Source organism: Aethalodelphis obliquidens, unplaced genomic scaffold (genome assembly GCF_003676395.1).
Source record: "Aethalodelphis obliquidens isolate GAN/ISIS:26980383/991018 unplaced genomic scaffold, ASM367639v1 scaffold53, whole genome shotgun sequence".
In the NCBI taxonomy this organism is placed as follows: domain Eukaryota; kingdom Metazoa; phylum Chordata; class Mammalia; order Artiodactyla; family Delphinidae; genus Aethalodelphis; species Aethalodelphis obliquidens.
This window is the reverse complement of record NW_020837997.1, coordinates 3241108-3266382: the sequence shown is the minus strand read 5'-3', so window position 1 is coordinate 3266382 and position 25275 is coordinate 3241108. Positions and strand designations below refer to the sequence as shown.

At 56.5% G+C, this 25275-nt stretch overlaps 2 protein-coding genes across 12 annotated transcripts in view; both read right to left on the bottom strand.

Moving 5' to 3' along the window:
* Positions 1-11714, bottom strand: part of CRTC1 (CREB regulated transcription coactivator 1) — a 79038-nt gene extending 67324 nt beyond the window's left edge. For 8 of the 9 annotated variants that reach the window (XM_027084762.1, XM_027084766.1, XM_027084764.1 and 5 more), the window contains exon 1: positions 11562-11687. In XM_027084762.1, coding sequence (XP_026940563.1) covers positions 11562-11687 — 126 coding nt within the window. Of the gene's footprint in view, positions 1-11561 lie in introns of all 9 variants that reach the window. The other variant, XM_027084763.1, reaches the window with a different exon arrangement.
* An 8591-nt stretch (positions 11715-20305) lies between these two features.
* The window catches only part of KLHL26 (kelch like family member 26), a 28392-nt gene continuing 23422 nt past the window's right edge, over positions 20306-25275 (bottom strand). For 2 of the 3 annotated variants that reach the window (XM_027084759.1, XM_027084761.1), the window contains exon 3: positions 20308-23120. In XM_027084759.1, the coding sequence (XP_026940560.1) occupies positions 21539-23120 (1582 nt within the window). In that variant the 3' untranslated portion in view covers positions 20308-21538. Of the gene's footprint in view, positions 23121-25275 lie in introns of all 3 variants that reach the window. The other variant, XM_027084758.1, reaches the window with a different exon arrangement.

The following is a 25275-nucleotide window of genomic DNA, read 5'->3' as shown; positions in this document are numbered from 1 at the left end:
ACAGGCACCACGCTGCCCCAGGCCCGCCCTCCGGAGCCCACAGGCGTCTGCCAGTCCACTCCAGACCCCTGCATAGTCAATACAAACTCCAAGTTTCTCCCTAAAACTGTTCAGAAAACTGTAGCTCTGGGAAGATCCTACTACCCACCTGGCTCTGTAGCCGCTCGGCACCCGGTACACGTTCCCAGATGGAAAACGGGACCCCACGCCACATTCCCACTACTTAAGGGGAGAAGCCTGACTGTGTGGTGGGAGACTGGCCCTTTTAGAGGACACTTGCACCCAGAAGATTCTAAAATGAACTAGAGATAGGCCTGCCCTCGGGGGGGTCACAGTCCAGTATCTGCTTAGTGCCTGTTGAAAACCCACTCCGTGCCTGCTGACTGTCTGCTGTGCCCACTCCATGCCTGCTGCCAAGCGCCTGCTGGGCACCTGCTGGGTACACCCTGTGTGCCTGCTGAATGCCTGCTGGGCACCCACCGATGGTTCACTCTGTGTCTGCTGAGCACCTGCTGGGTATACCGGGTACCTGCTGAGCAGGAGCTGAGTGTCTGCTGAATGCCTGCCATTTGCCCGCCCAGTGCCGCTGAGTACCGCCGTGCATTCACTGTGCGCACGCCTCCAGAATCCCAGCAGCGGCAAGCACGCATCTACGTGCGAGCCCCATTCCGGACACGCTACCTGGGTTAACCCGTCTAGGTCTCACCACAAGCCTATGAGGCAGACACCACTGTGACCCCTGCTTCACCGAGAGGGAGAAGAGCCCAGAGGGGACTCCCAGGTCTAAACTCACTCAGGAGGAAGCAGGGAAAAGCCCAGCAGCATGGTCCCAAGCTGGGTACCAGGTGTTACAGGCCCCCCTCACCCCAAGCACTTTCTCCCCTCCACGCCCATCTGAGAACTCTGAGGAGGAAGCCCCGGCCGCGCCTCATTTCCATCTGGCAAATAATAAATATTGACTCTCTCTGAATCCTTGGCCCGAGAGGCAAGCAGTGGCTTCCTTGTTTGCGCACCTGGACCCCCAGCCAGCCGGCGGCACCAGAGCCACCTCTGGCCAGGGCAGGGCACACCCACCTCTGCTCTGGGGTAGGGCTGGACATGGTGGAGGGAGGGAGGTGAGGAGAGGGGGTCGGAGACGCCCCAGCCAGAAATGGGGGGCTAATCCATCCTACAAGCTCCGAGATGAGGTGAGACTCTCCCATCCCCACCCCTTTCTCACTGGTTCCCCCACCTCGCTCTCCTTCCTGCTCACCTCTGAGTAAACCGTCATTATTACCTCTGAAATGTCCCAAATCGGCCTTCCCTCTGTCCTCATCGTGGCAGAGCCCAAGGTGCTACAGTCCCCTCCCTGCTGCAGGGGGTTCAGAGACAGACACACAGGTGGGGCAGGCACAGGGAGGAATACAATGAACGCCTGATTTGCAAAACACCTGGGATGACCGCCATGGTCACCAACAGATGTATATGAATCGAAGCTCAGCCTCCAACAGGGCCCCTTATGGCTGCATTAAGAAAAATGTGGGCCCCAGATTCAGACACAGGGTCGATCCCAGCACCTCCACACACAGCAAACCACCTGACCTGTCACGCCTTGGTCTCTCATCTGTGTACCAGGGGAAGCAACAGGCTCTTTCTCGGGGTGACCGCCACCACTTGCTGGGTGTAGGCACCTGGGCTCTAGCAAGCATGGCCCCTGCCACTCCCGCACCTTCGCGTCACTCACGTCACCGTCCTGCTGGAACCTTCCATGACACCCCATGGCCCACAAACAGGGCCTGGCCTAGGGCCCTCCATCACCCGCCCCACCTCCCTCCCCAGCCCTCTGCCCGTGCAGTCTGTGCTCCTCAAGCCCTTCCCTCCACGCACAGGGTTCCAGCAGCCTGGAAGGCTCTGCCTCATCCCGACCGGCTGGCCAACTCCCAGAGCCGCATGAGACAGGGGAAAACGTGTGGTGACCTGGGTCTGTCCAAAGGGGTCAAATCCCAGCTCTCCCACCTCGAATGTTCTGTGACATTTGCTCTCTGAGCCGTGGTTTCCCCCTCAGTAAACCCGGGAGGATGCCGTCAGCTGCCTGGGGTGTTGATATGTCGCCAGGCTCAAGGTCTGCACCTCAAGGAACCGGGGGCCTCTACCGACCCCTTCTCGCCTGCACAATCCTGGCACGCGGGGGAGCACAGGAGCAGGGCTTCCCAGCCTCGGCACCCACCGACATCACGGGCCTCGTGCACACTGCAGGGTGTGGAGCAGCACCCCTGGTCTCCGTTCACCAGATGCCAGGAACACCCACCGCCCCAAGTCATGACAACCCAAGATGTCCCCAGACGTTGCCAAATGCCCGCAGAGGCAGAACCGGCCGGGGTGAGCACCCTGGAGCACCCATTTTTGACGCTTCCCCACCACTGCACTCGGGCGGTCTCTCCCCAGGCCAGACCCCACCCCTGACATCCACATGGCATCTTCCAGAGGGTCCCTGTTTAAAAAGAAATCCCCAGCACCAAGGACTCTGAATCCCAGCCCCTGAGGCGCCAGTACCCTGTCTCACGGAACAGCATGGAAGGCAGCCTGTACCACTGAGCTGAAACCAGAAGCCCCCGGCGCCGAGAGCGGCAGAGGAGGCCCAGCACTCAGCCTTCGGGACGCCCTCAACGGCCCAATGCTGACCCACAGTAACCTAAGTGACCCCGAGCAGGACCAGAAGGCCCACTGCGTGGACAAGAGTCATCTGGCACTCTGCCCCCGAGCCAGCCTTGGGGACAGTGACAGCAGAACCCTCCCTGGTGGTACGGACCGACAATTACCACCAGGCCACCAACCAAGGGCCAGACAGCCCACTTACCCCTCTGACGGAGGCCAACCCTATCCCTCCACCTGGCACAGCCCTGGTGACCCCGGTGTCCGGGCCTCCCAGCAAGGCCCACATGGCAGGGTCCTCAGATCCCCACTCAGAACTCAGGTCCCCACCCAGACCTCCAGAAGCAGGATCTTGGGGGAGCCCAGAGTCTGCATCCTTTAGTTCCAAGGTGGTTCAGAGACCCCCAAGAGTGACAGAACCACTGCCCACCATCCTCCCAACCTTCCTTGTTGCTCTTGGTCAGTGGGGCTCAAACTGTGGGCGACAGCCATTGGCCCAGGGCCAGCAAACTCCTGTAAAGAGCCAGATGGTAGATATCTCCACCTCTTTAAGCCATCAGGTCTCTGTGGCAATGACTCAACTGCCACAGACAAGGCATGAATGAATGGGCGTGGCTGTGTTCTAATAAAACTTTATTTACAAAAAAACAGGTGTAGCTGGCTGAGCCCTGGATTACTGGGTTATGAAACCAATTCAGTGGGTCCCTGGCATTTTATAATAAACAGAAGGGAACCAATTATATCAACTTTGCACACACACAGGGAGGGCTGGACTCCTTGGAGAAAACTGTTTCAATTGTATGTTTGTTGGTGGCGGCTGTTATGACACGAAACACAAATTTCTAACAGTGGGTCACAGTCAAGGAAATGAGAAGGCGGCCTCGGAACTAAGCCCTCAGCTTCCATGCCTGTCCCTCAGCCAGTGACACCCTCCCCTCACCCAGCCACAGACCCCCCTGGTTCCACACCTACTGCAGGTCCAGCAAGCCCTCCTGGATTCCCCGGAGCAGGTGGGCCCCAGCACCGCACACCCTGCGCACCGGCCACCACCTGGTGAATCAATATGCCCGGCAATTCCACTCCCGGGCACGTGCCCACAAGGTGAAAACAGGGGCTTGTGCAAATACTTGCACACACATGTTCACAGCAGCACCATTCATGACAGTGAGAAAGTGGAAACAGGCCATATACCCATCAACAGGTAACAGATAAACTAAATGTGGTCCATCCACACAACAGAATATTTGGCCACAGAAAGGAATGACACTCTGACACGTGCTACAAAGTGGATGACCCTCAAAAACATCATGCTGAGTGAAAGAAGCCAGACACAAAAGGCCACATGTTGTATGGACCCATTTACATGAAATGTCCAGACACGCCAATCCACAGAGACAGAAAGTAGATTAGTGGTTGCCAGGAGATGGGGCAGGGGAGGATAGGGAGTGACGGCTAATGGGGACGGGATCTCCTTCTGGGGTGATGGAAATGTTCTGGAACTAGACAGAGGTGATGGTTGTACAACACTGTGAATGTGCTAAATGCCACCGAAATGTGTATTAAAATGGTTCATTTTATGTGAATTTCACGTCAATTTTTTAAGGCTTTTTTTTCAAAGCAAGGTCACTCCGCATGGTTCCCGGGCTGGCCATGAGCTTTAGGAGGGTTCTCTACACAGGACCCCGGGCTGGCAGGGCCACTCAGCAGTCCCCGGTGGGAACAGAACCAGGGCTCTCCAAGAAAGCCTCCTTCCAAATGACAACTGGACCAATTAACCCAGAAGCATGTCCCGTGCCAGCCACAGAGACTTCGGCACCCAGCCTGATCTAGACCATGGGTTTTATGGGAAAAGCGCCATGGGCACCGCACAAAGGTGTGTGTGATGGTGTCCCAAGGCTGCCGCCTCCAAGATGAGGACAATTAGTGACAGGAAATATGGAGTCCAGGGTCCAAGTCATCGGAGAAACAGGGGCGTGGCTGGAGAAACTGAGTCACGTTTCGGAAAAACCAAGGCCCACATGGGGCCAAGCAGGCTCTGGCGAGCTACTGAAGGTTCTAGTTTGTGTTCTTACTTCCTTGTTTCGGACACAGCGCGTGTGCTCATCCCAGAGCTACACGTCAGTTCTGCCTCTTCCCAGCTGGGATGCGGCACTGGGCCTCAGCTTCCCCATGGGCACAATGGCAAAGCCGACCCTCCTCTCCGGTAGGAGGGGCTGAGCCACAAGAATGGGGTTGAGTGAAAGCCACACGGTGCCCAGCAGGGGGCAGGACCCGAGAGTGCAAAGGACAGCCTTTACCCCTGACCACACTGTGACCATACTCTTGGTCAGCTCCTGACAAGACGCCCCCTCCTGCCCCAGGGCCTTTGCTCTAGCTGCTGTTTCTCAGGCTTGTTCACCATCACCACCAGGCCCAGTACAGAGCGAGAGTCCCCAGGTCCTGACAATGGGTGTGTGACGGATCCACTCAAGGCCTCGAGGGGAACACGACCTGCCAGAGAAGGACACGTGTGCACATCTGCAGACAACCCTCAGGCCCACCGCCCCGAAGCGGGTTCCGCACGGTACCTGGACTCCGCGGGCTCTGTCTCAGCCCAGGAGAGTGTCCGCCAAATGACCGCCAAAGGCGGGGGGGTGCATAAAACAACACAAATTCATTTCTGCACAGCTCGGGAGGCCAGACATCCAAAATCGAGGTGTCGGCAGGGCCATATTCCCTCTGGAGGCCCTAGGGGAGGACCCTCCCTTGCCTCTTCCAGCTTCTGGGGGCTCCACGCATCCCTGGCTCGTGGCTGCAACACTCCAGTCTCTGCCTCCGTCATACATGGCCTCTCATATGTGAGTCCGGGTCTTCTCTTTTCGTGAGGACGCCAGTCATCTGACCACCCTAAATCCAGGACAACCTCATCCTGAGATCCTTACCCTACTCACAGCTGCAGAGACCTTTTTTTCCAAATAAGGTCAGAGTCGCAGGTCCTGGGAGTCAGGATGTGGGCATATCTTCTTAGGGCCCCCATTCAACCTATTATCGGGTGTGGCAGATCACGAGCTGGAGGGCACTGAGACTGCTGGGGCCTTCTGGAGATGGGGTGCAGTGTACCCCATCCTCTCAACAGAGCAGCTTGGCGAGTCCTGCGTGCGTGTGTGTGTGTTAAGGCTGCAGATGGCACCAGACACTTGAAGCAGCCGGCACAGAGGCAAATGGTGCCAAAGCCCAGGATGGAGGCCAGGACTGGGGGCGGCCTCCACGCTCAGCTAACCCGAGCCCCCGCTGCACGGTGCCTGCGGCCCAGAGGCCCGTTTTCCAACAGCCTGTGCAGAGCCACCCCCGTCACAGGGTAGGGCCGGGAGAACACCCTCCTTGAGCGCAGCCAGAGCTGGCAGCCCTGGCTGGGCCACCGTGGACTGCTTTGCACGCGGGCTTTTTCTGGCCCCAGTGCTGCTCCCTGGGATGCTCAGTGATCAGTTACAGGCAGAGCCTCCTGTGCCCTGAGCCCCTGACAAGTGGGCGACGCGCCCCCATCTCTTCCCCTCACCTCCCACATCCGGTCCACCCACACGTCCAGTCATCTCTGCTGGCAAAATCCACCGCTCCGGCCACTGCCACGGCCACCTCCCTGCTCAAGCCACCTTCTCCATTCCCCAGCCAGGATGCTACAGTGGCCTCGCACCATCTGCCTGCTTCCCTTCTCGCCCCCTTGCCCACTCAGCTCACAGCCATCTTTGTAAGACACGAAGCATCCTTGAATGATTACATGGAGAGTTACCATTTGAGAGTGACCAGCAACTCCACTCCTCGGCGTATACACCCAAGGGAAAGGAAGACCCGCATCCACACAAGCACTGGGACACAAACGTCCGCAGCAGCACTAGTCACAGTAGCCAAAAAGGTGCAAACATCCCGAGTGTCCACGGATGAACAGATGGATACGCGAAATGCAGTGTATCCACACCACGGAGTATTATTCAGCCTTAAAGAGTAATGAAGTAATGGACAGTGGTGGCTACACGACACTGTAAACGTACTTAATACCACTGATCTGTACACTTGTCAATGGTTAAGATGGTAAATTAGGGACCTCCCTGGTGGTCCAGTGGGTAAGACTCTGAGCTCCCAATGCAGGGGGCCTGGGTTTGATCCCTGGTCAGGGAACTAGATCCCGCATGCCGCAACTAAGAAGTCCGCACGCTGCAACTAAAGATCCCACAAGTCGCAACGAAGATCCTGAGCGCCTCATCTAAGACCCGGCACAGCCAAAATAAATAAAATAAATACATAAATGTTAAAAAAAAAAAGATGGTAAACTGTATGTTTTGTATATTTTACCACAATTCTTAATAAAGAAAGGAAGGACTGATACACCCTACAATATGCATGAACCTCGGAAACATCACGCTGAGCAAAAAAAGTCAGACATAAAAAGCTACGTGTTATATGATTCCATTTATATGAAATGTCCAGAACAGGCAAATCCACAGAGACAGAAAGTAGATGAGTGGTTGCCAGGAGTGTGGGAGGGGGAATGGGGAGTGACTGCTAAGGGGACGGGGTTTCCTTCTGGGGTGATGGAAATGTTCTTCTAAAATTGGTGATGGTTGCACAACTCTGTGAATATGCTAAAAACCACTGGATGGTACACTTTATTTATTTTTTTGGCCGTGCCACGCGGCTTGAGGGATCTTAGTTCCCTGACCAGGGATTGAACCTGTGCCCCCTGCAGTGGAAACTCGTAGTCTTAACCACTGGACCACCGGGGAAGTCCCTAGATGGTGCACTTTTCTTTTTTCTTTTTTGGCTGCGTTGGGTCTTCGTTGCTGCATGCAGGCTTTCTCTCTAGTTGGGGTGAGTGGAGGCTACTCTTCATTGAGGTGCGCTGGCTTCTCTTGGTGCGGAGCACGGGCTCTAGGCACACGGGCTTCACTAGTTGCGGTGTGTGGGCTCAGTAGTTGTGGCGCGTGGGCTCAGTAGTTGTGGCTCACGGGCTCTAGAGTGCGTGCTCAGTAGTTGTGGCGCACGGGCTTAGTTGCTCCGCGGCACGTGGGATCTTCCTGGGGCCAGGGCTGTCCCCTACATTGGCAGGCGGATTCTTAACCACTGTGCCACCAGGCAAGTCCCAGTACACTTTAAATGAGTGGTTTGAATGTATTGGGAATGATATCTCAATAAAGCTATTACAAAAACAAGCAAAGGATCAGGCCACTGACCATCACAGACCCTCCCAGGGCCCCTCCCTCAGGGGCCAGCCGCATCTCTCCTCTCTCTCTCTCAATATGCCAGCCTCAACCTCGCCAAGCCCTTCCCACCTCGGGGCCTCTGCACCTGCCTCCCTCACAAGGGACACCCTTCCCCAGCATGGGGTGGGGGTGGGGGGCGCGGGGGCCTCTGTCTCACTGTCCAGGTGCCAGCCTCCCGCCCTAGCCAGTCCTAGCACATTGCTTTGCTTCTTCTGAGAGCATCGGCCTCATTTATCTGTAGCAATTCTCTCCTGTCTCCACTAAAACCATGCCGGCTCCCCAAGAGCATGGCCCTCACATGCCTCATATGCTGCTGGCTCCCCAGTACCTAATACAGTCCCTGGGACGTGCTGGGCAAATAAAAATGTCATTTTGTGGAATAAGCAAGCTACCCTTGCTCACAGATCAGGATTCTGAGACCCAGAGAGGTTAAGAAACCTGCCCGAAGTCACACAGCAGAGCACCACAGCCCTCTCTGCACATCAGGCTGCCCATGTCTGAGGACGAGAAAGGAGCATTCGTGCACTCACCTCTCTACCCTGCGACCCAAAAGTGGACGTCACACCCCATCCGCCACCCGAACTAGCCCTTGGGGTACCTGCCCCTGGGTGAAGTGACAGCATGGATCTACTCATCAGGCTCAACACCTGCTGACCGGCCTTTCACAAGGGAAGGCACTGCGGGTGCACCCATCACGACCGAGGGCCGTGCACAGACACACATCGACACGAGTGTCCCCGCTCGCTCCGGGAGTGGGCGTGCTGACCTGTGGAATTCCCCTGAGAAGAGCAGGTACCAACTGGGCCACGTCCCACCTGTTCTCAGGTGAAACGTTTGTGTCTACCGCAGGCGGAGGCAGCGCAGAAGGCTGCAGCCATAGGAGGGTGAGCAGGAGGAGACCCTGCATCAGGCGGGTTCGCTCACCTGCACCAGACACTGCTGATGTACCACGTGCCATGTGCAATAGCCGGAAAAGGCTGGGAAAGAGCTTGCCCATCCTGGTCTCAGGTGCAGGCAAAGCCACCAGCCTGCCCACAGTGGCACAGCCGTATTGATGGGTGCGGAGTTTTGAACTATCTGCCCGGGTGCAAAGCTCGCACCCCTGCCCACACAGCGTTTCCTTCAAACTGAAGGTATCTCGGCCTTGACACTGCTGACACCTGGGGCCGGATCACTGTCTATGGTGGGAGCCGTCTATGCATCGTAGGGTGCATCCCTGCTCTCTACTCACTAGATGCCAGTAGCAGCCCTTCCCCTAGTCGAGACAACCAAAAATGTCATTGCCAAATGTCCCCTGAGGACAGAATCACCCCCAATAGAGAACACTGCTCTGTCTGTAAAAATCTAGTATAAGTGCACCTCCGCCCAGGGCCCAAGCCCACCCTACCTCCCCAACTCCCGAAGTAAAGGAAGGCAACAGGGCGAGGGAGGAAAGAGATGGGAAACGGTTACCAGGGGCCGAGAGAACTGCTGTCTGCGAATCTTAAAAATCTTTTCTACATCCATCAACCAATGAATGGATAAACAAATGTGGTCCAGCCATACAAAGGAATACTACTCAGCCATAAAAAGGAAAGAAGCTTCCTGATACACGCTACAATGTAGATGAACCTTGAAAACATTAGGCTGAGCGAAAGAAGCCAGACGCAAAAGGCCACATCTTGTATGAGTCCATTTATATGACACGTCCAGAACAGGTAAATCCATAAAGACAGAAAACTTGGTGGCTGCCAGGGGCTGGGGGGAGGGGCACATGAGAAGTGATTGCTAATGGGTGTGGAGTTTCTTTGAGGAATGATGAAAACATTCTGGAATTAGACAGTGGTGATGGTTGCACAACTCTGTAAATGTACTAAAAACCACTGAATTGTACACTTTAAACAAGTGAATTATATGGTACTATCTCAATAAAGTTGTTATTTTAAAGATATCTTTTCAACAACAATTCAAAAACAAACAAACAAAAAGACACCAATAATTCATTTCCAGCCCTAAAGCAGAAACCAGGCCTTGGATCATGAAGAACTGTCAAGAACCAGTGTGACCCCTTCTTCTTGTCACACCACATACATCTGACACCTACTGCATGCTAGCACACACTACATGCTGCAGACAAGATGAAGTGGACACTCCTGCACTCAGAAGCCCTGACGTATGGGCAACACTCAAGCTGCGCGCTTTCATTCATTCATTCATTCACCAACCACATCCTGAGCGAGGCCGCAAGCGGCTGGAGCAGGGACAAGCAGCACCTGGCCGACAGTGAGCACCCGACTGATATAGCTGAACAAATGCACGGAAATGAAGACACACATTCTAGTCTTAAGGTCATGATCTCAAAGAGAAACAAGCAACTAATTAAAAAGTAACGTCACCCCAAAAGCCCACCTGAGGAATCAGAAACTGAGGCTCACGGCATGGAGGTAGGTCTGCCTAGGCCAGTCAGATCGGACGTCAAATCCAGAAACCAGCGGGGTGGGTGTCTGCAGCTCCCACTCAACCCCTCCCTAAGGCCCCAGGGTACAGCAGAGGAGTCCCATCACTCTGCAGGATCGAAGCAGAGATTTACTGCCACCTGTGCAAAGCATGCTCCCCTCCCTGACCCACGAGGAAGGGCTTGCTAGACACACTCCACGAGGGAGGATACCGAGACCCAAGGAGCTTGGCACCTCATGGTGGTCGCCAGAGAGCTGGGGCCCAGAAGAAGGGCCAGGGCCCCCAACCCCAGCCACAACCAAGCCCCTGCTCCAGGCCTACAGCGGCTTCCCAGATGAGGTTAGCAGGTAACCGGGCCTGCTCCTGCACACCAAAAGCACCCAGCCATCTGAAGAACTGTCCCTCCATCCTGGTCCTGAGGGGCCAGGGGCCATCTGTGGCCAGCTGTACCTTGTCCTAGTGGGAGGAACATCACCTGGTCCCCACCATATGGGCTGCATGGGGAAGGGGCAGCTGTCTGCACTCTAAGCTCCAAGACAGCCCAATCTGCCTTCCTGATCCCGCCCAGGTCCCCACAGCAGAGGCCAGACCTTTCCCTCAAGTATCCAAAAGGGAGATACCTATCCCATCTCAGCTCTGCAAGTGGGGGTACCTGTCCTTCCCCCAACACTCAGGCAGTGAGTGCACAGGTGACAGTGATGGAGAGACACCTGTCCCTTCAGGTAGCAATGGTGTGGGGGCAGCTGTACCCCTCAGGTGCCAATGATATAGGAGCACCTATCCCCCCTCCCCAGTTAACAGTAATGCTTGCAAGCAGCACCCAGTTCACACACCTCAGTATCACTGCCCTAGGTAGCAGTGATATAAAGGCACCTATCCCCCTCAGGTAGCAGTGTGGGGACACCTTTCCCCCCCCCTCAGGTACCAATGATGTAATGGCACCTGTTCCCTCCATGTAGTAATGATGTAGAGACCCCTGCCCCTACAGGTAACAATGATGTAAAGACACCTGTCCCCCACTTCAGGTAGCAATGATGCAGGGACACCTTCACCCCTTCAGGTATCGATGATGTGGGGGCACCTGTCCCGCCCACGACGCCCGGGGCGTGGGGACACCTGTCCCTACGGGCCGAGCCAAGTCCCGCCCCCGCCGCGCGCGCCCCGCCCCCGCCGCGCGCCCCCCACCCCGTGCACGCGCCAGACACGCGCCCCCTGCCTCCCTCTCCGGCCCAGAGGGGTCGGCGCGGGCAGCCCCCTTACCCGCGCGGCCCGCGTCAGGCTCAGGTCCTTCATGACCTCCTCGAAAGCCGCCGTCTCCTCCGCTTGCTTCTGGTTGTGCAGGGCGATCTTCTCGCTGAATTTCCGCGGATTGTTCGAAGTCGCCATCTTCTCGCCGCCTCCTCCTCCTCCTCCTCCTCCTCCTCCACCTCCTCGCCCCCCCCACTCGCCGGTGCCACCACGCAAGCGCCGGCCGGACCCGCGGGCGGCGGGCAGTGCGCAGGCGCCTCGGCTGTAGTGAGAGCGGCACATGCGCACAGGAGCGGCGCGCGGCGCGGGGGCGATAGCGCATGCGCGCGCCTCGGCGGCTCGCTTAGAGGCCAGAAGGGGAGGCGGGAGAGGGAGGGTGGAGTTTTCGGCGCAGTCGCAGTGAGTCGCCTCCTGGCCCGCTGGACAGCGGCCGTCTGGCTGTTGGGCAAGGGACAGGCTGGGCCGCTGGAGCTCCCAAGAGAGAGACTCCTGGACGCAAACCCTTCCAGGTCACCAAGATGGAGCCAGCACCCATCCCAAGGACAGGTAGCACTCGAGGCTGAGCCTGGGCTCGGACCAGTTCAGCTCAGAGACCAGTTCAGGGCGTTGCTCATCCATGCATGCATTCATTCATTTATGGAGCGCCTATGTGTGCCAAGCGTACTGGGGGAACGGCGTGAGCAAGCAGACGTGGTCCCTGCCCTCATGGGATGCACAGTCGGGGCGGGGGGATGGAACATAACCCACCAACAAATGACCCGAGAACTTTTCAGATGGAGAGAAATGTGATGTGGAAAATAAAACCAGTGATGGGCCAGGAGGAGAGTGATGTTAGGAAGGGAGGCTCCTATGGCCAACATGGTTTTGTGGGTGCGATCAGTCCCCAGCCCAAAATCCCAATGTCGTCCTTAACACCTTTCTTTCCCTGTTCCTATCCCCTATCCAGTTCCTATTTTCTGGATCCTTAAGCTCGGAGCACTGGAGCTACATAGCTTCAGCCTCCTCTCTGTGAATTTCTCCAGTCCAGTTTTGCTCAAGGAAGCCAGCTTTGCCATGGGGTGCTAAAGGACAGGTCCAGAAATCCCACCCAGACCCATCAGTGAAAGGGACAGCAGAGTCTCCCCGATGATGAGGGGCGGGGGGCAGGTGACCTAGAGAGGCAAGAGGGATTCTGACACCTAGTTGTCTCTCCCCAGACAGAGGGACCCCAACCACCAATGTCAAAGTTTGTATTCAAGAGGCTCCAGGGATTTCGGAGCATGGGTGGGGCAGAAGCCAGGAGGGGCAGCCAGGGGAATTGGGGGCATCTCTAATTGCACAACAAGCACACTTTTTTACCAGGGCGAGGGATGGCTGGAGGGGACACTGATGGAGATCATAGGGGGAAACCAACATTTTCCAAACATGCTTTTATTTACATTTTACAACAGTTTAATGAAAAGTCCACATTAAATACATACACATACATAGATTTTAATTTGGAGTGTCCTGGGCACTGCCACTGCTCTATTTTATCCTTCTTGTTCATATGGTTTTGAGCACTTTATTGGACTTCTAGCCTTTTTGCCTAGCAAGTATCTGCCACCTATCTGGGGTGTCAACAACCAACTACCCTTCAGGGAACCCTTTCCAACTTTCAGTCCCTGGTTTGTGGTAGAGCTGGTCTCACCACTCGCTCTCCCCACAGTCTCCCCTTCAAATTGGAAGCCTTGGCCAATCAGCAGAGCCATTGCTCTGACCAGCACGATTGGGTCAGGGCAGGCATGTGACCCAGTTTGCCCAATGAGATGCAAGTCTGGAATTTTTGTTTGAAGCATGGGAAAGAGAAGCACCCTCTTTGCTTGGGTGGCTGATTTGAAGGATAACACAGGTTTGCAGAGCCAGAGGTCACCACTTGAAGAGAGGTGGCCTGGGGAATTCCCTGGTGGTCTAGTGGTTAGGATTCTGTGCTTTCACTGCCGTGGCCTGGGTTCAATCCCTGGTTAGGGAACTGTCCTAGAAGTCGCACAGTACGCGTGGACAAAAAAAAAAAAAAAAGAGAAAGGTGGCCTGAGAGTAAACCCACACAAAGGAAAACAGAACCGAATGTAGGCAAAGACACTCTCAGAATTCCTGCATCCAGCCATACCTGAAGCTAGACACTCCTGCCTTTTCAGTTATATGAGCCAATAATTCATGCTCTTTTTTGCTGAAGTCGATTTGAAGTCCATCTTCTCTCCCTGGCACGGAGACTGAAGCTTCTGGGAGTCAGGTAAGGGACTGGACATTCTATTTATGTGACTTTTAGTCCCTGCCACCATCCTGAGATTGGACAGGAAATAGTGACAGAGAGCAGGGACGGCAGCTGCCCATAACAAGTTAAGCGCCAGAGCCAGGACTGGAACTCGGGCCTGACAGCAGAGGTCGGCTTCCTTCTCTACACCAGGTTTTGTCAAGTTTAAATGAGGTTAATATATGTCAAGTGCCTGGCTCATAATAAGGGCTCAAAAAATGCTGATTACCCAGATCACTTACATAAGGCTTCACTAAGCCGGTTTCTGCACAGAAAGATGGAGGAGAAAAGATTTCAGGGGGAGCAGGGGCCACAACAAGAGGCTGTGCCCACAGGGCAGAGGTGAGGGGCCAGTGCTCGCCCTACTCACCCCCGTTTACCCCGCACCCCAGCAGCAACTCGATCCATCCTAAACCCTGGTGATGAGTCAGAGGAAGCCACAAGCCTGCTTATTGCACAATGGCCAGACAGTGACCAAAGCCCTCCTCCCACTCCACTGACCCCCAGCCCTGAGAAGGGTGAGGCCAGGGCGTCTGGTGACCCAGGCAGAACCCAGCGCTGACTCTATCACTTTCTCCCTTCATCAAAGGCACCTTCCACCACCCAGTGTGGCCCGGGCAAGACTTCTGGAGCAGCTCATGGTCTTCGTAAAGGGGGGCGGATCTCATGCTCCCTATGACACTCAGAAAAAAATCCAGTGGCCCGAAGGGTCCTCACACAGCCTCGCCCCTCACTCCAGCCACCCTGGCTTCCTTGCTACTCCACCTCCAGGTCTTTGCATGTGCTGTTTCCTCTGCCCGCACTGCTCTCCCCCCAGATCCTTTCATGGCTGTCACCTTCTCATCTTTCAGACCTCTCCTCTGGCAGACCCACCCTGAGGGTGCTACCTAAAGTGTACCCTTGAATGTTTGTCCCATGATCCAGGAAATCCCACCCTCTGAAGGCAGCTGTGTCTGGAGTACTGTCTGCTCCCCTATAGACTGAGCAGAGATCAGAAGCTGAAAGTATGTTCACCCTTCTCAGACACTCCGGGGGCTTGAAGTTCCTGTGTGATGCAGAAAGAACACAGACACACCCAATTCCCTACTCCTAAGGCTTGTTCTCTGTTGATGGCTCTGAGCACTTTAGGCCTCATTTTATACTCATCTGTGTTCATTCTGTTTCCCTGGCTCCCCAGAGCTAACACAAGACTAGTCAGAAATGGGGAATTAGGAAGGGTTTGTTAAATGAATATGCCTGGGAAACTCCTATCTATCCCTCAAAACCCACCTCAAATGACCCCTCCTCCAGAAAGCCATTCCTGACCCCAAAGCAGAGCTGTTCCTCCCTCTGGACTCACACAGCCCTGGGTCCTTCTCCAGCCAACCCTGACCCAAAGGGATAAGGAATATCCCATTCTCTCTGTCTCTGTTTTTTTTTTTTGGTTGCACTGGGTCTTCATTGCGGAGCGCAGCCTCTTTGTTGTGGCACGTGAGCTTCTCTAGTTGCAGCACACAGACTGTCTAGTTGTTGTGCAGTGTGGCCTCAGTAGTTGCGGCACGCAGGCTTAGTTGCCCGCGGCATGTGGGAATCTTAGTTCCTCGACCAGGGATCGAACCCACGTCCCCTGCATTAGAAGGCAGACTCTTTATTTTTTCTTTTTTAATATTTATTTATTTATTTGGTTGTGCTGCGTCTTAGTTGTGGCAGGTGGGCTCCTTAGTTGTGGCTCACAGGCTCCTTAGTTGTGGCATGCGAACTCTTAGTTGTGGCATGCACGTGGGATCTAGTTCCCTGACCAGGGACTGAACCCCAGCCCCCAGCATTGGGAGCATGGAGTCAACCACTGAGCCACCAGGGACGTCCCGGAAGGTGGATTCTTAACCACTGGACCACCAGGGAAGTCCCAGGAGCATCCCATTCTTAAATAGCTTCCCTTGAGTTACAGAGCACATCCAAGTGTGAGCTAAGAGGCAAGTCCTATAAGCTACTTCTTGCTGCCTCCATGATACAGTTTTCTCTCCTGTGCTCCATAACTTTGGCTGGCTCCCTTTTTTACTCTGCCAGCTTCCCTAGCATCCTCTCCCACCCTTCCCTTTCTCATGTCCTCCATCCAGCCTTGCTGATCCTGCGTGGGCCTTTGCACAGGCTGTCTCCCTGCCTAGAATGCCCTTTCCCCTGCATCCAAGCCACAGCACCCCTCAACGTAAAGCTTCTAAATACAAGCTAAATTAAAACCTAAATTCCTGTGCGTTTCTGCGTGGCCCAGCCCTTGCCAATTCTCCAGCTGTGTGACAACAGGCAAGTGATTTCATGTCTCTGAGCCTCACTGTCCTCCCATGTGAAATGCAGATGATGGCACTCTGCAGAGCAAGCTCTTGGGAAGATTAAATAGATAATGCATGTAAAGCACTTAGCTCAGCGCCTGCTTCCTCGCAAGCACTCAATAACTGTTAGGGAAGCAAAACCCTACATCGAGATGTTAGTTTTCATGGCTTGCTTTTCTGCACTGCCTTATATGGAATCTTAGTCAATCCAGGGTACCCACATTGCATGAAGGTGAACTCGGGCCATTGGGAGCTGGAAGGCAAAGAGGAAAACCATCCAGGGCCCGTCTTTGACTTCCAAACCAGGCCCTCATCAGACAGAGTTTTGAAAGGCAAAGCAAGAACCAGGTTTGATTATGAAGCGAAAGGGAAGAACCCGATGGGAGCCAGAAACACCAGACATGGAGCTCACTCCTTACGACCGAATAAGAGGTTAGATGAGGACCCAGGCCCCTCAGCCCCCCACCGCAGGCTGAGTGTGGGGTGGAAGGTAGGACGGGGCGGACTGCCGGACTGCCAAGGAGGCTGGAGTTGAGGGGGCAGGGACCCAGGGGGATGGATCTAGGGTATGGTGGGGCAGAGCCAACCGTCCAGTCCCCACCACAACAACCACCACGCTGAAGGGACATCTGGGGCAGGCCTTCCAGTGACACCAGAATGCCCTGAGACTTGGCTGAGCTCCAGCTAAACTGCCTCACAGAGCCCCCCGCTACCCGCTGTCCAAAAGCCCAGGACACTTACAGCCCCAATCTACTCCACAATAAAAGAGAAGGATTCCCCAACCTCTAGGGGTCAGTGGCTGCAGAAGAGATACAGCTGGCTTTTCTTTTTGGTGGCCCAGCATTTGGAGGCTGGGGAATCCCCATAATGGGAATTCAGCCTCTCCAATGACAACAGAGGCTCCAAAGCCAATGGTGTGATCAGTCAAATTACGGGCCTCAGTTCCCCTTCGTTTCTGTGTCCCACCCTTTGCCACACTGCTGTGCATTCTTCCTGCCTAAGGTAGGGGATATTTACCCAGCCCTGATTTTGAGCACATCATTTGCTTTGACCAAAGGAATATGGGTAGAAGTAGCAGCACAAGAGTTCCGAATCTGGACCTTAGGAAGCCTCATGTGATCCCACTTGTCCTCTGGCACCATTGTAAGAGGAGAACATAGGTTGACTAGCTGCTGGTCCCAGGAAGATGCAAGGTAGGTGGAGCTGAACTTCCTGGTTACTCCACAGTCTTGCACCTGGAAGCAGAGCTGCTCAGCCAAGGGAAGCCTAGAACAAATACCCCACCCCAGCTGAGTCACAGACATGTGAAAAATATTTTTGCATGCCATTGAGACTTGGGGTTGCTTGTTACACAGCAGCAGCAGCTGACTAATACACTGAGGTACTAACTTTCCCCACTCCCTAGGGCATTGGAGCAGGACATGCTGGGCCAACACGATGTTTCCAAGTGATGCAAAGACACAGCATTGGGGCAGGAGCATGTGGTTTCCAGGGGCAGCTATGGCGGAGTACCAATGGCAGTGCCAGTTGAGGCATCTGGATTCTGTGGTGGTGGCAGAAGTGACCTCACCAACCAGTTCCCTGGCATGATGTCAGCTAATCACCCTCGCCTCCTTGATTTCTACCACTTTCTGAGTCTGGTTTTCCAGCCTTCCTGCCACTTTTGTGAGGAACTGAACAGACTTCCAATGCACATTTTTGCTATTTAATTTGGCTGGTGTTTCCGCTGCTTGCAAATTAAAACCTTGACTTACATAAGATGGGGAAACCCCAGCATCTGTTACATTTATATTATAATTTTGGAACTGTTTGGGTTACAATTAGCAGAATATCTGACCACTAGTATCTTAAGTGGCACAGACATTGTGATTTTTCATAAAAAGGAGTCTGGAGGTAAGAGGTTCCAGGGTGGGACTGGTGCCCCCATGGTTTCAGGGCTCTGGGAGGCAGCATCACTGTGCCCGTCTTAACTTGCTCCTCATGGCCACAAGATGGCTACAGAAGCTCCTGGCATCATGTCCTCGTAGGAAACAGTAAGGGAGGGAAGGGGGCAATAAAACCTTTCCTGTGTCCAGAAACCCCTACCCCAGACCTCCCCTTAAAACTTGCTGGCCAGAACTGGGAAATGTGCCCAGATCGAGAAAAACCCCCACAAAAGACGTTGCCAAGAATGGCTCAGCCAAATCCTAAATTAACCCCCGAGGCTGGGCACCGAACCATGGCTCTGTTGGTGAGGAGGGTGAAATGATCGCCGGGATGGCAACAAGCGGGGTCAGCCACAAGAATTAAGCTGGGCCCTTTGTTGTGGGCAGGAGCACGGCTTCGTGGCCCTCTTGCCCTGGGGGTCTGCAGGCCAATGGTGCCCACGGATCCTGGAGTGGATGAGACTCTGCTCCCACCGCCCCACCCCAAAAGCTGTCATTTGTGCAACAAACATTCAGGCTGTGCCTCCTGGGACACATGGCCAGGTGCCCCTAATAAAACTGATGTGCCGAGGCTCCACCATGAGAAGCAAAAGCTCCAGGGCCCGTGAGAACAGAGGGGCTGGAGCTGCGTTCTCAGAGATGAAGCCAGGGGCGGGTTTCCAAGCTGGCCAGGTCTGGGGCAGATTCCCACCTCACACGGCTCCCCCGAGGCCCCCTTGGCCCTCGCTCACTGTGAGGCCCCAGAAGTCACACTTGGCCTCCCTCTCGCGGGCCTCCATCCCACCGTCCCAGGAGATGGCGTTTTCCCACGGCCCAAGCCCAGGTGCAGAGGGAGGCTCCTGCCGGCCACATCCAGGGCCACGGTGGGAAAGCAGGATATCTGGAAGCAGACGGGCTCTCCACAAGCTCAGTCCCTACGTGCCCAAGCTGCCCTGGGCCAAAGGTGAAGGAGGTGATGAGGTGATGAGCTCCAGACCCCTTCAGGGTGCTGTGCAGAGGAGGGCCAGGCTAGTCCAGGAGCATGTACACATGTGAGCTGTGTGTTTAATTGTGCGTGAGTGAGCATGTGAGTACGTTACACGGCCTATGAACAAGGCTACCTGTGAGTGTGACCACGTGGATGTGGGTGTCAGATGCACGAGTGCAGGTGTGCGTGTAAGCGTCTGCGTGCCTGTGTGCACGCATGTTCCGCCTCCCTCTGAAGGACACAAATGTGCACAAAGTGAAGATGCAAGCCAGTTTCTGCTAAATTAAAAACAGCTTTTTCGTGTTTAAAGTTTACAATACGAAAAATAATTTTCCTTTCTTCCGGGGGGGTGTGGGTGTGGAGAGGGAGGGGCAGGGGGCCCCTGAGAACATTCCATGAACCAGCCCAGACAGTTATGCACAATCGACCCAGTTAGATATGGCAGCACCTCCCCGCCCCCAACTCCGCGCCGGCGCCCCTGCCAGCTCGTTGGGGACAAGATGTTCTGAGGTGTGAGCTGATCTGGGGGGACTTGCAGCCGGCAAAGGCTTCTCCCTTCCCCCCCCACCCCGAAGGGGCCGTGCCTCCAGCAGGGAAGGGTTCTCTTTGGGGGAGCTCAGGTTGGGGGTGATGAGAAGGGGCTAGAATGTTCCAGTAAGTCCCTGAGGGCTGCTGTTTTTTCACTTCTATGCCCCTGGCAGTGTGGGCTCCTTACTGGTTCCCAACCAAGTTCTTATTTCCACCCTGCACCCCCATACACACACCCAGCCTCACCCCAGGCCCCGACGGCCACTGCACAGGAGCACCAGGCCTGTGGATACGTTTTGAGGATGATCCCGGAAGCCCCACAGGGAAGCACAGTGACTTCATGCTTCCTTTAGGACCTGCCCTGCTCCTCCCCTATCACAGCCTCTGCGGAGGGGGGCTCCCCAGCTTCCCAACCTGGAGTCCCAGGACTGAGCAGATGGAGACAGAACCTGCCAGGGGCTGTGGGGCTGGCTGATGGCAGGGGGCCGGGTCACCAGGCGCAAGGAACCACCTGGAAAGAGTCTCTGGAAGGCTGCCTTGCCCCGGCTGGTTGCCCTCTGTCTTCCAGGTGCCGGGTAGAAGGACGTCCTAGCCTCCTTTCCTGTTGCCCCCAGGCCTCTGAGCCAAAGGCCGGCCCCACTTCCGGCTCCTCTGCAATGCTGGAAAAGGGCGAGGGGGGAGAGGAGCCCCCAAACATGCAAGGACACGAGGAATCTGCGACCCATCAAGCCCACAAGCTCAGCACTGGGCCCACTCCATCTTTTTACCATAACATTTTTATTAAATAAAAGGAAAGTATTAGGAGACAACGTCTGCTAAGGTATGAGGTTAATTATTTACATGGCGAGCGGGTCACAGAGACACGACATCAATCGTCCATTAGCAGCAGAAGAGACACTTTAAGTTGCCCCGAGGGTACAAATCCCATTTATAAGACAGTGGTGCTGGCCTCTTAAAAAAAAGCAGAAGAGAACAACAACAAAAAAAAATGGTTTTGAGGTTTAGACACCAAAGCAAATGTGGCTGGAGATGCCACAAAGCCCTTGAAGTCAGAGGCCTCACAGCCCGCCTGACTTCCCACGCAGGGTGGGCACAGGCCTGCGGCATGTCAACCTGAACACAGGGTTGGGGGGAGCAGAGGGCTGGAAAGAGGGGGAGAAATAAAAAGCACGGGACAGGCCTGTGGAATGCAGATGCACTGTGAGATTCTGAAGCAGGCGTCCCCTTTCATTCATGGGACCGGGACAGGGATGAGGAGAGTCAGCCCGTTCTTATTAAGGCCCCACACATCACCCAGGGCCAAACGGGAAGGCCTGATGCCCGTAAGGACGGTCTCTGGGAGCTGGCTGTGTTGTTTTTCCTCCTGAAAGCGGATGACAGAACACCCTGAAGGTGCTAAGACCCAGGCCAGGAATAGAAATGAGTGCCGGCTCCCTCCTGCCCAGCAGCTCAGGCTTCTTGGGGAGGCGGAAACGTGCCCTTCTGGCCAACCCGAGCCAGGTACTTGCCAGCCGCTTCTCCTGCTCCTGGAGGTCCATATGTTAGAGACTTGGGGTATGTTTATTTTAAAAAGGACGCATGCAACTCATGGGGGTTGGGGGGAATTTGGGGATCAACCGGGAACGAGTTCGTATCTGCATTTCTCAGACCTCCAGGCAGGGGGAGGGGAGAGAAGTGGGGCAAAGCCACACCACGACGCCCCAAAGGAGACCCCGATTCCCGCCCGCCAGGCAGCCAGCGAGAACTGAAGGTGGGCGAGGAAACCGCCTTGGGTGTGAGTTTGCTGCCACATCAGCCTTGTTGCTGGCAGCCTCCCCCACTGGGCACAGAGCCAGAATCTGCTTCAGGAAGGAGGGGGGGGGGTGAGGAGGGTGCCTTATGCGAGACCAGCCCGCGGGGGTGGGGATTTGAAGTTCCCCGCCCAGACACGCACCCGCCAAGCCCCTCGCAGAAACAGCAGGCGGCCAGGCCGGGAACCGGGGTCTGGGGAGCTACCTCCTGGTCCTGGCCCGGGGCAGCAGGACGGGGGCACAGGCGATGCCGGCAAAGGACTCCGGGAAGTGCAGGTCGCGCTCCCACTCATCCGTCTCGGTGTTGTACACCTGCACGATGCCTGTCACGTTGTTGAGACGCCAGTTGTAGCCCCCTACGATGTAGATCTTCCTGTCCAGCAGGCAGCAGCCGGCCTCTGACTGTCCAGCCCGCATGGGGCTCACACTGGTCCACTGGTCCGTCTCGGGCACGTAGTACTCCACAGCCAGCACGTCGAAGCAGCGGTCAACGTGGTCCATGCGGCCACCGAGGGCGTAGATGCGGCCGCCAGCGCCCACCATGGCGTGGAGCACTCGGGGCTCGCTCATGGGAGCCTTGAACTCCCACTGGTCGGCCTCGGGGTCGTAGCAGTGCAGGGCCTTCTTGTCCTCCACCGAAATGCCGTAGCCGCCCGAGATGTAGAGGCGGCCCCCAGACGAGGCACCCGCGTGGCCCCACGTGCGGCGCTTCAGTGAACAGGCGTAGCCCCACTCATTGCGCCGCGGGCAGTACCTCTCAACTGAGGCCAGGCTGCCGGCCCGGTTGCGGCCACCTGTGGCGTATACCATGCCGCACAGCACGTTCAACTGGAACTGGATTCGGCTCTCCTGCATGGCCTGCAGGCGCAGCCAGCGGTTCAGGTGGGGGTCGTAGCGGTAGCAGGAGTCCACGGCACCCTCGCCACTGCGGTACTGCAGGTGCTGACCCCCGGCCACGTACACGAAGTTGTCCAGCACGGCTACGCACGTGTGGCTGCAGCCCACCTCCATCTCCGTCAGCTCACGGAAATGACGGGACCCCGGCTCGGGCAGCTGGTACACCTTGCTGCTGACCGAGCGGTCGCTGTCGGTGTAGGGCGTGCCACCAAAGGCAACCAGCGAGGGCACATCCGAGCGCACGGCTGTGCGCGGCGACTGCATCTCATGCTGCCGGAAGGGGAGCACCTGGTAGTTGAAGGCCTCCAGCAGGTACTGGCGGCACAGCACATCCTCCACCATGATGTCTAGCGTCTGCACGCTGTCCACCAGGTCTGAGGACCGCATGAGCGGGAAGCGGATGTGGCAGAGCACGTGGCTGGCGCGCAGCCGCCGGGCGGGGTCGTGCTGCAGCCAGCGGACGGCCACACGGAACAGGTCAATCTCGGCGCAGCTCTGCAGCCGGTTGCTCTTCAGGAAGAAGACGAGGCGCTCCAGCGGCAGGTGCAGGAAGTCCTCCTCCTCGGCAATCTGCAGGAAGTGCCGGAAGGTGAAGGTGTCCACCGATTCCTTGAGCGAGGCCAGGCTGAAGGTGGTGGCCATGTGGCCAATGTTGAGGCAGGTCTCCACGCTCATGGCGGCCTTGAGGAACTCCTCACACAGCTCCACCACGGGCAGCATCTGCAGGAACACGGCTGCACCCAGCACGTCCTGCACACAGTCCAGGTCCAGTGTCACCTCGGCACTGTAGGCAAAGTCGATGATGTGCTGCAGGCCGCGGGCCGACACGCCCTTCAGCTCAATAACGTCCTGGCTCGTCTCCCTCATGCCGCCCGTGAACATGGCCCTGAAGGTCAGAAACATAGCATGTGGGCTCGGGGCAGCCAAGGGGCACTGTGGCTGCCCGAGCATGGCCTGGCCCCAGGACACTGTGAGCAGGGCACGGCCGGCCAGGGGAAAGCAGGCTGGATGCTCATTAAAGACAGGCAAAAAGGAAAAGACTTTTAATCCACCCCTAGCCATGCATCTTCTTACAAGCAGCAACTCCCCACTCTGCCCCCCTACGTGGAGCCCTGCCTGGCCTCACCCAGAAGTGTGCGGTGCTGGGGCCCAGCTGCCTCAAAGGGCGGGGACTAGGGGCTGCTCGCTGCGGGGCTGGTGCGGCTGTGCAAGAGACGACCAAACCTTGGCTTTGGCTCTGGGGACAGGTCTCCAGCCCCACATTAACACCCAGCCCTGGACGACCACGCCGGCGGCAAGTTCAGGAGACAAGGCAGGGACCCCCAAGGGCACTAGGCACTGTGGTTCACAGAGCCCAGCCCCTCACGTGGGCAGCTGGCTCCACGTTCCCCAGCCTGGGTCACTGTCACATGGGTTGGGGAGGGGTGAGGGTGCCCAGTCAGAGTGTCCATCAGGGGGCGGTGCTAGGGTCCCTGCCATCTCCAGAGGCTTACGTGGTCAGGAAAGCCCCCTGGGAATGGCCCAAAGGAACACCAGCCCATCGTGAGACCCGCCCCCCAGCAGCAAGTAACCCCAGCTCTGTCAGCCGTGCTATCCTGCTCTGAGAAGCAGTGCTAATGTGAGCGCTGCTGAGAGACGTAGGCCCTGGGTCACAGCTCCCCATGGCCTTTGAGGGCCCCCCACCAGGAAGAGGGGTGAGAACCCCAGTGCCTGCTCAGGGTTCATGGCAGGTTCTAGAAGATGGCGTGTGCTCCAGCTTGGGGCAAGCTGGCATTTCATCATAATTATAACTACCATCAGCACACGCCTGTGACAGCCGTCTGAGGGGAGAGAACTTCCCGACATTGCCCGACAGATGTCCGTCCCCTAGTCGCACACCCAGTGGGCCCAGCTCAGGCCCCAGAGGAGGGACAGCTGAGCTTGGTGCTGCCGTGCGGCCACTGACTAACAACCCCCCAACCCTCCACCGCAGTGCTCTACCAGCCCCCTGGACCCTGCCCCTTCTTGTCCCCGCGAGTCCCGTCAGCCCATCGAAGGCAGAAGCAATCACGGTGACGGTGACGGGAGGGAGCATTGCCTTTTAAGGCCTCTCCAACTGCAGTGCCAGCGCAGAGGAGCCTTTAAAGGGCATTTCTGGCTGGGCCAGCCCGCCCGTCCCCAAATCCAGAATAAAAATAGAAGCGGCGCCCCAGATGGCTTGGCTGCTCCAACTCCCCAGAATGGCCCCTCTGAGCCCGTGGGGCGGGCAGCCAGGGGGCGCACCAGGCAAGGCACCCCAGCTGCGAGGAACATGCAGCCCAAGACGGGCACCTGGGATGGCAGGTGGGAACGCTTCGGCCACCCCTGGCAATGTGGGGCTGAAGAACCACCCCCAGGGCGGCACCCCAGCTCTCTCTGGTGTCAGGAGGAAGCTTGCCAGCTGGTCACTAAGGGAATGAGGGAGACTGTCCCCAGCCTGTGACAGCCCCCAGCTGATGAGAATGGCCCCCAGCCCTGCTCCGTGGGGCCCTCGCTCCGCTGCCCAGCCAGGCACAGGGAAGGAGCTTTCAGGAAAGGGCCTTTAGGGTAGAGAGACCTGTACACCCAGCAAGGCCTCACTCATCACGTGGGGCCTTGGACAGAACCTGGCGCACACAAGGGCGGCCGAGCAGGTGTCCCTCCCGTCCGTCAGCCTGGGCACAGGTGCCATGAGGGCAGAGCTCGTGCCTGTCTTATCCCTGCTAAATCCCCAAGGCCTAGAACAGCCCCTGGCACATGCAGGCATCACATACAGACTTAGAATGAAAACCTGACGGAGCCCTGCCACCTCCGCAGGGCAGAAGCTGCTCATCGGGCACCCACCTCTGTGCCCCAGGCATGCTCTGCTTGTCTGCTCAGTGTCCCCCACAAGTCTGAATAAGTAGCAAACCTGGAAAAACCTGCAGGCTTACTGGACTTCTCTCTAAACCCAAAGATGGGCTAACCCCAGCCATCTTCCCTCAGAGCCATCCCCGGCTAGATGCCCAGCCCTGAGATCTTCCCTCTTAGAAGGGCAGCACCCT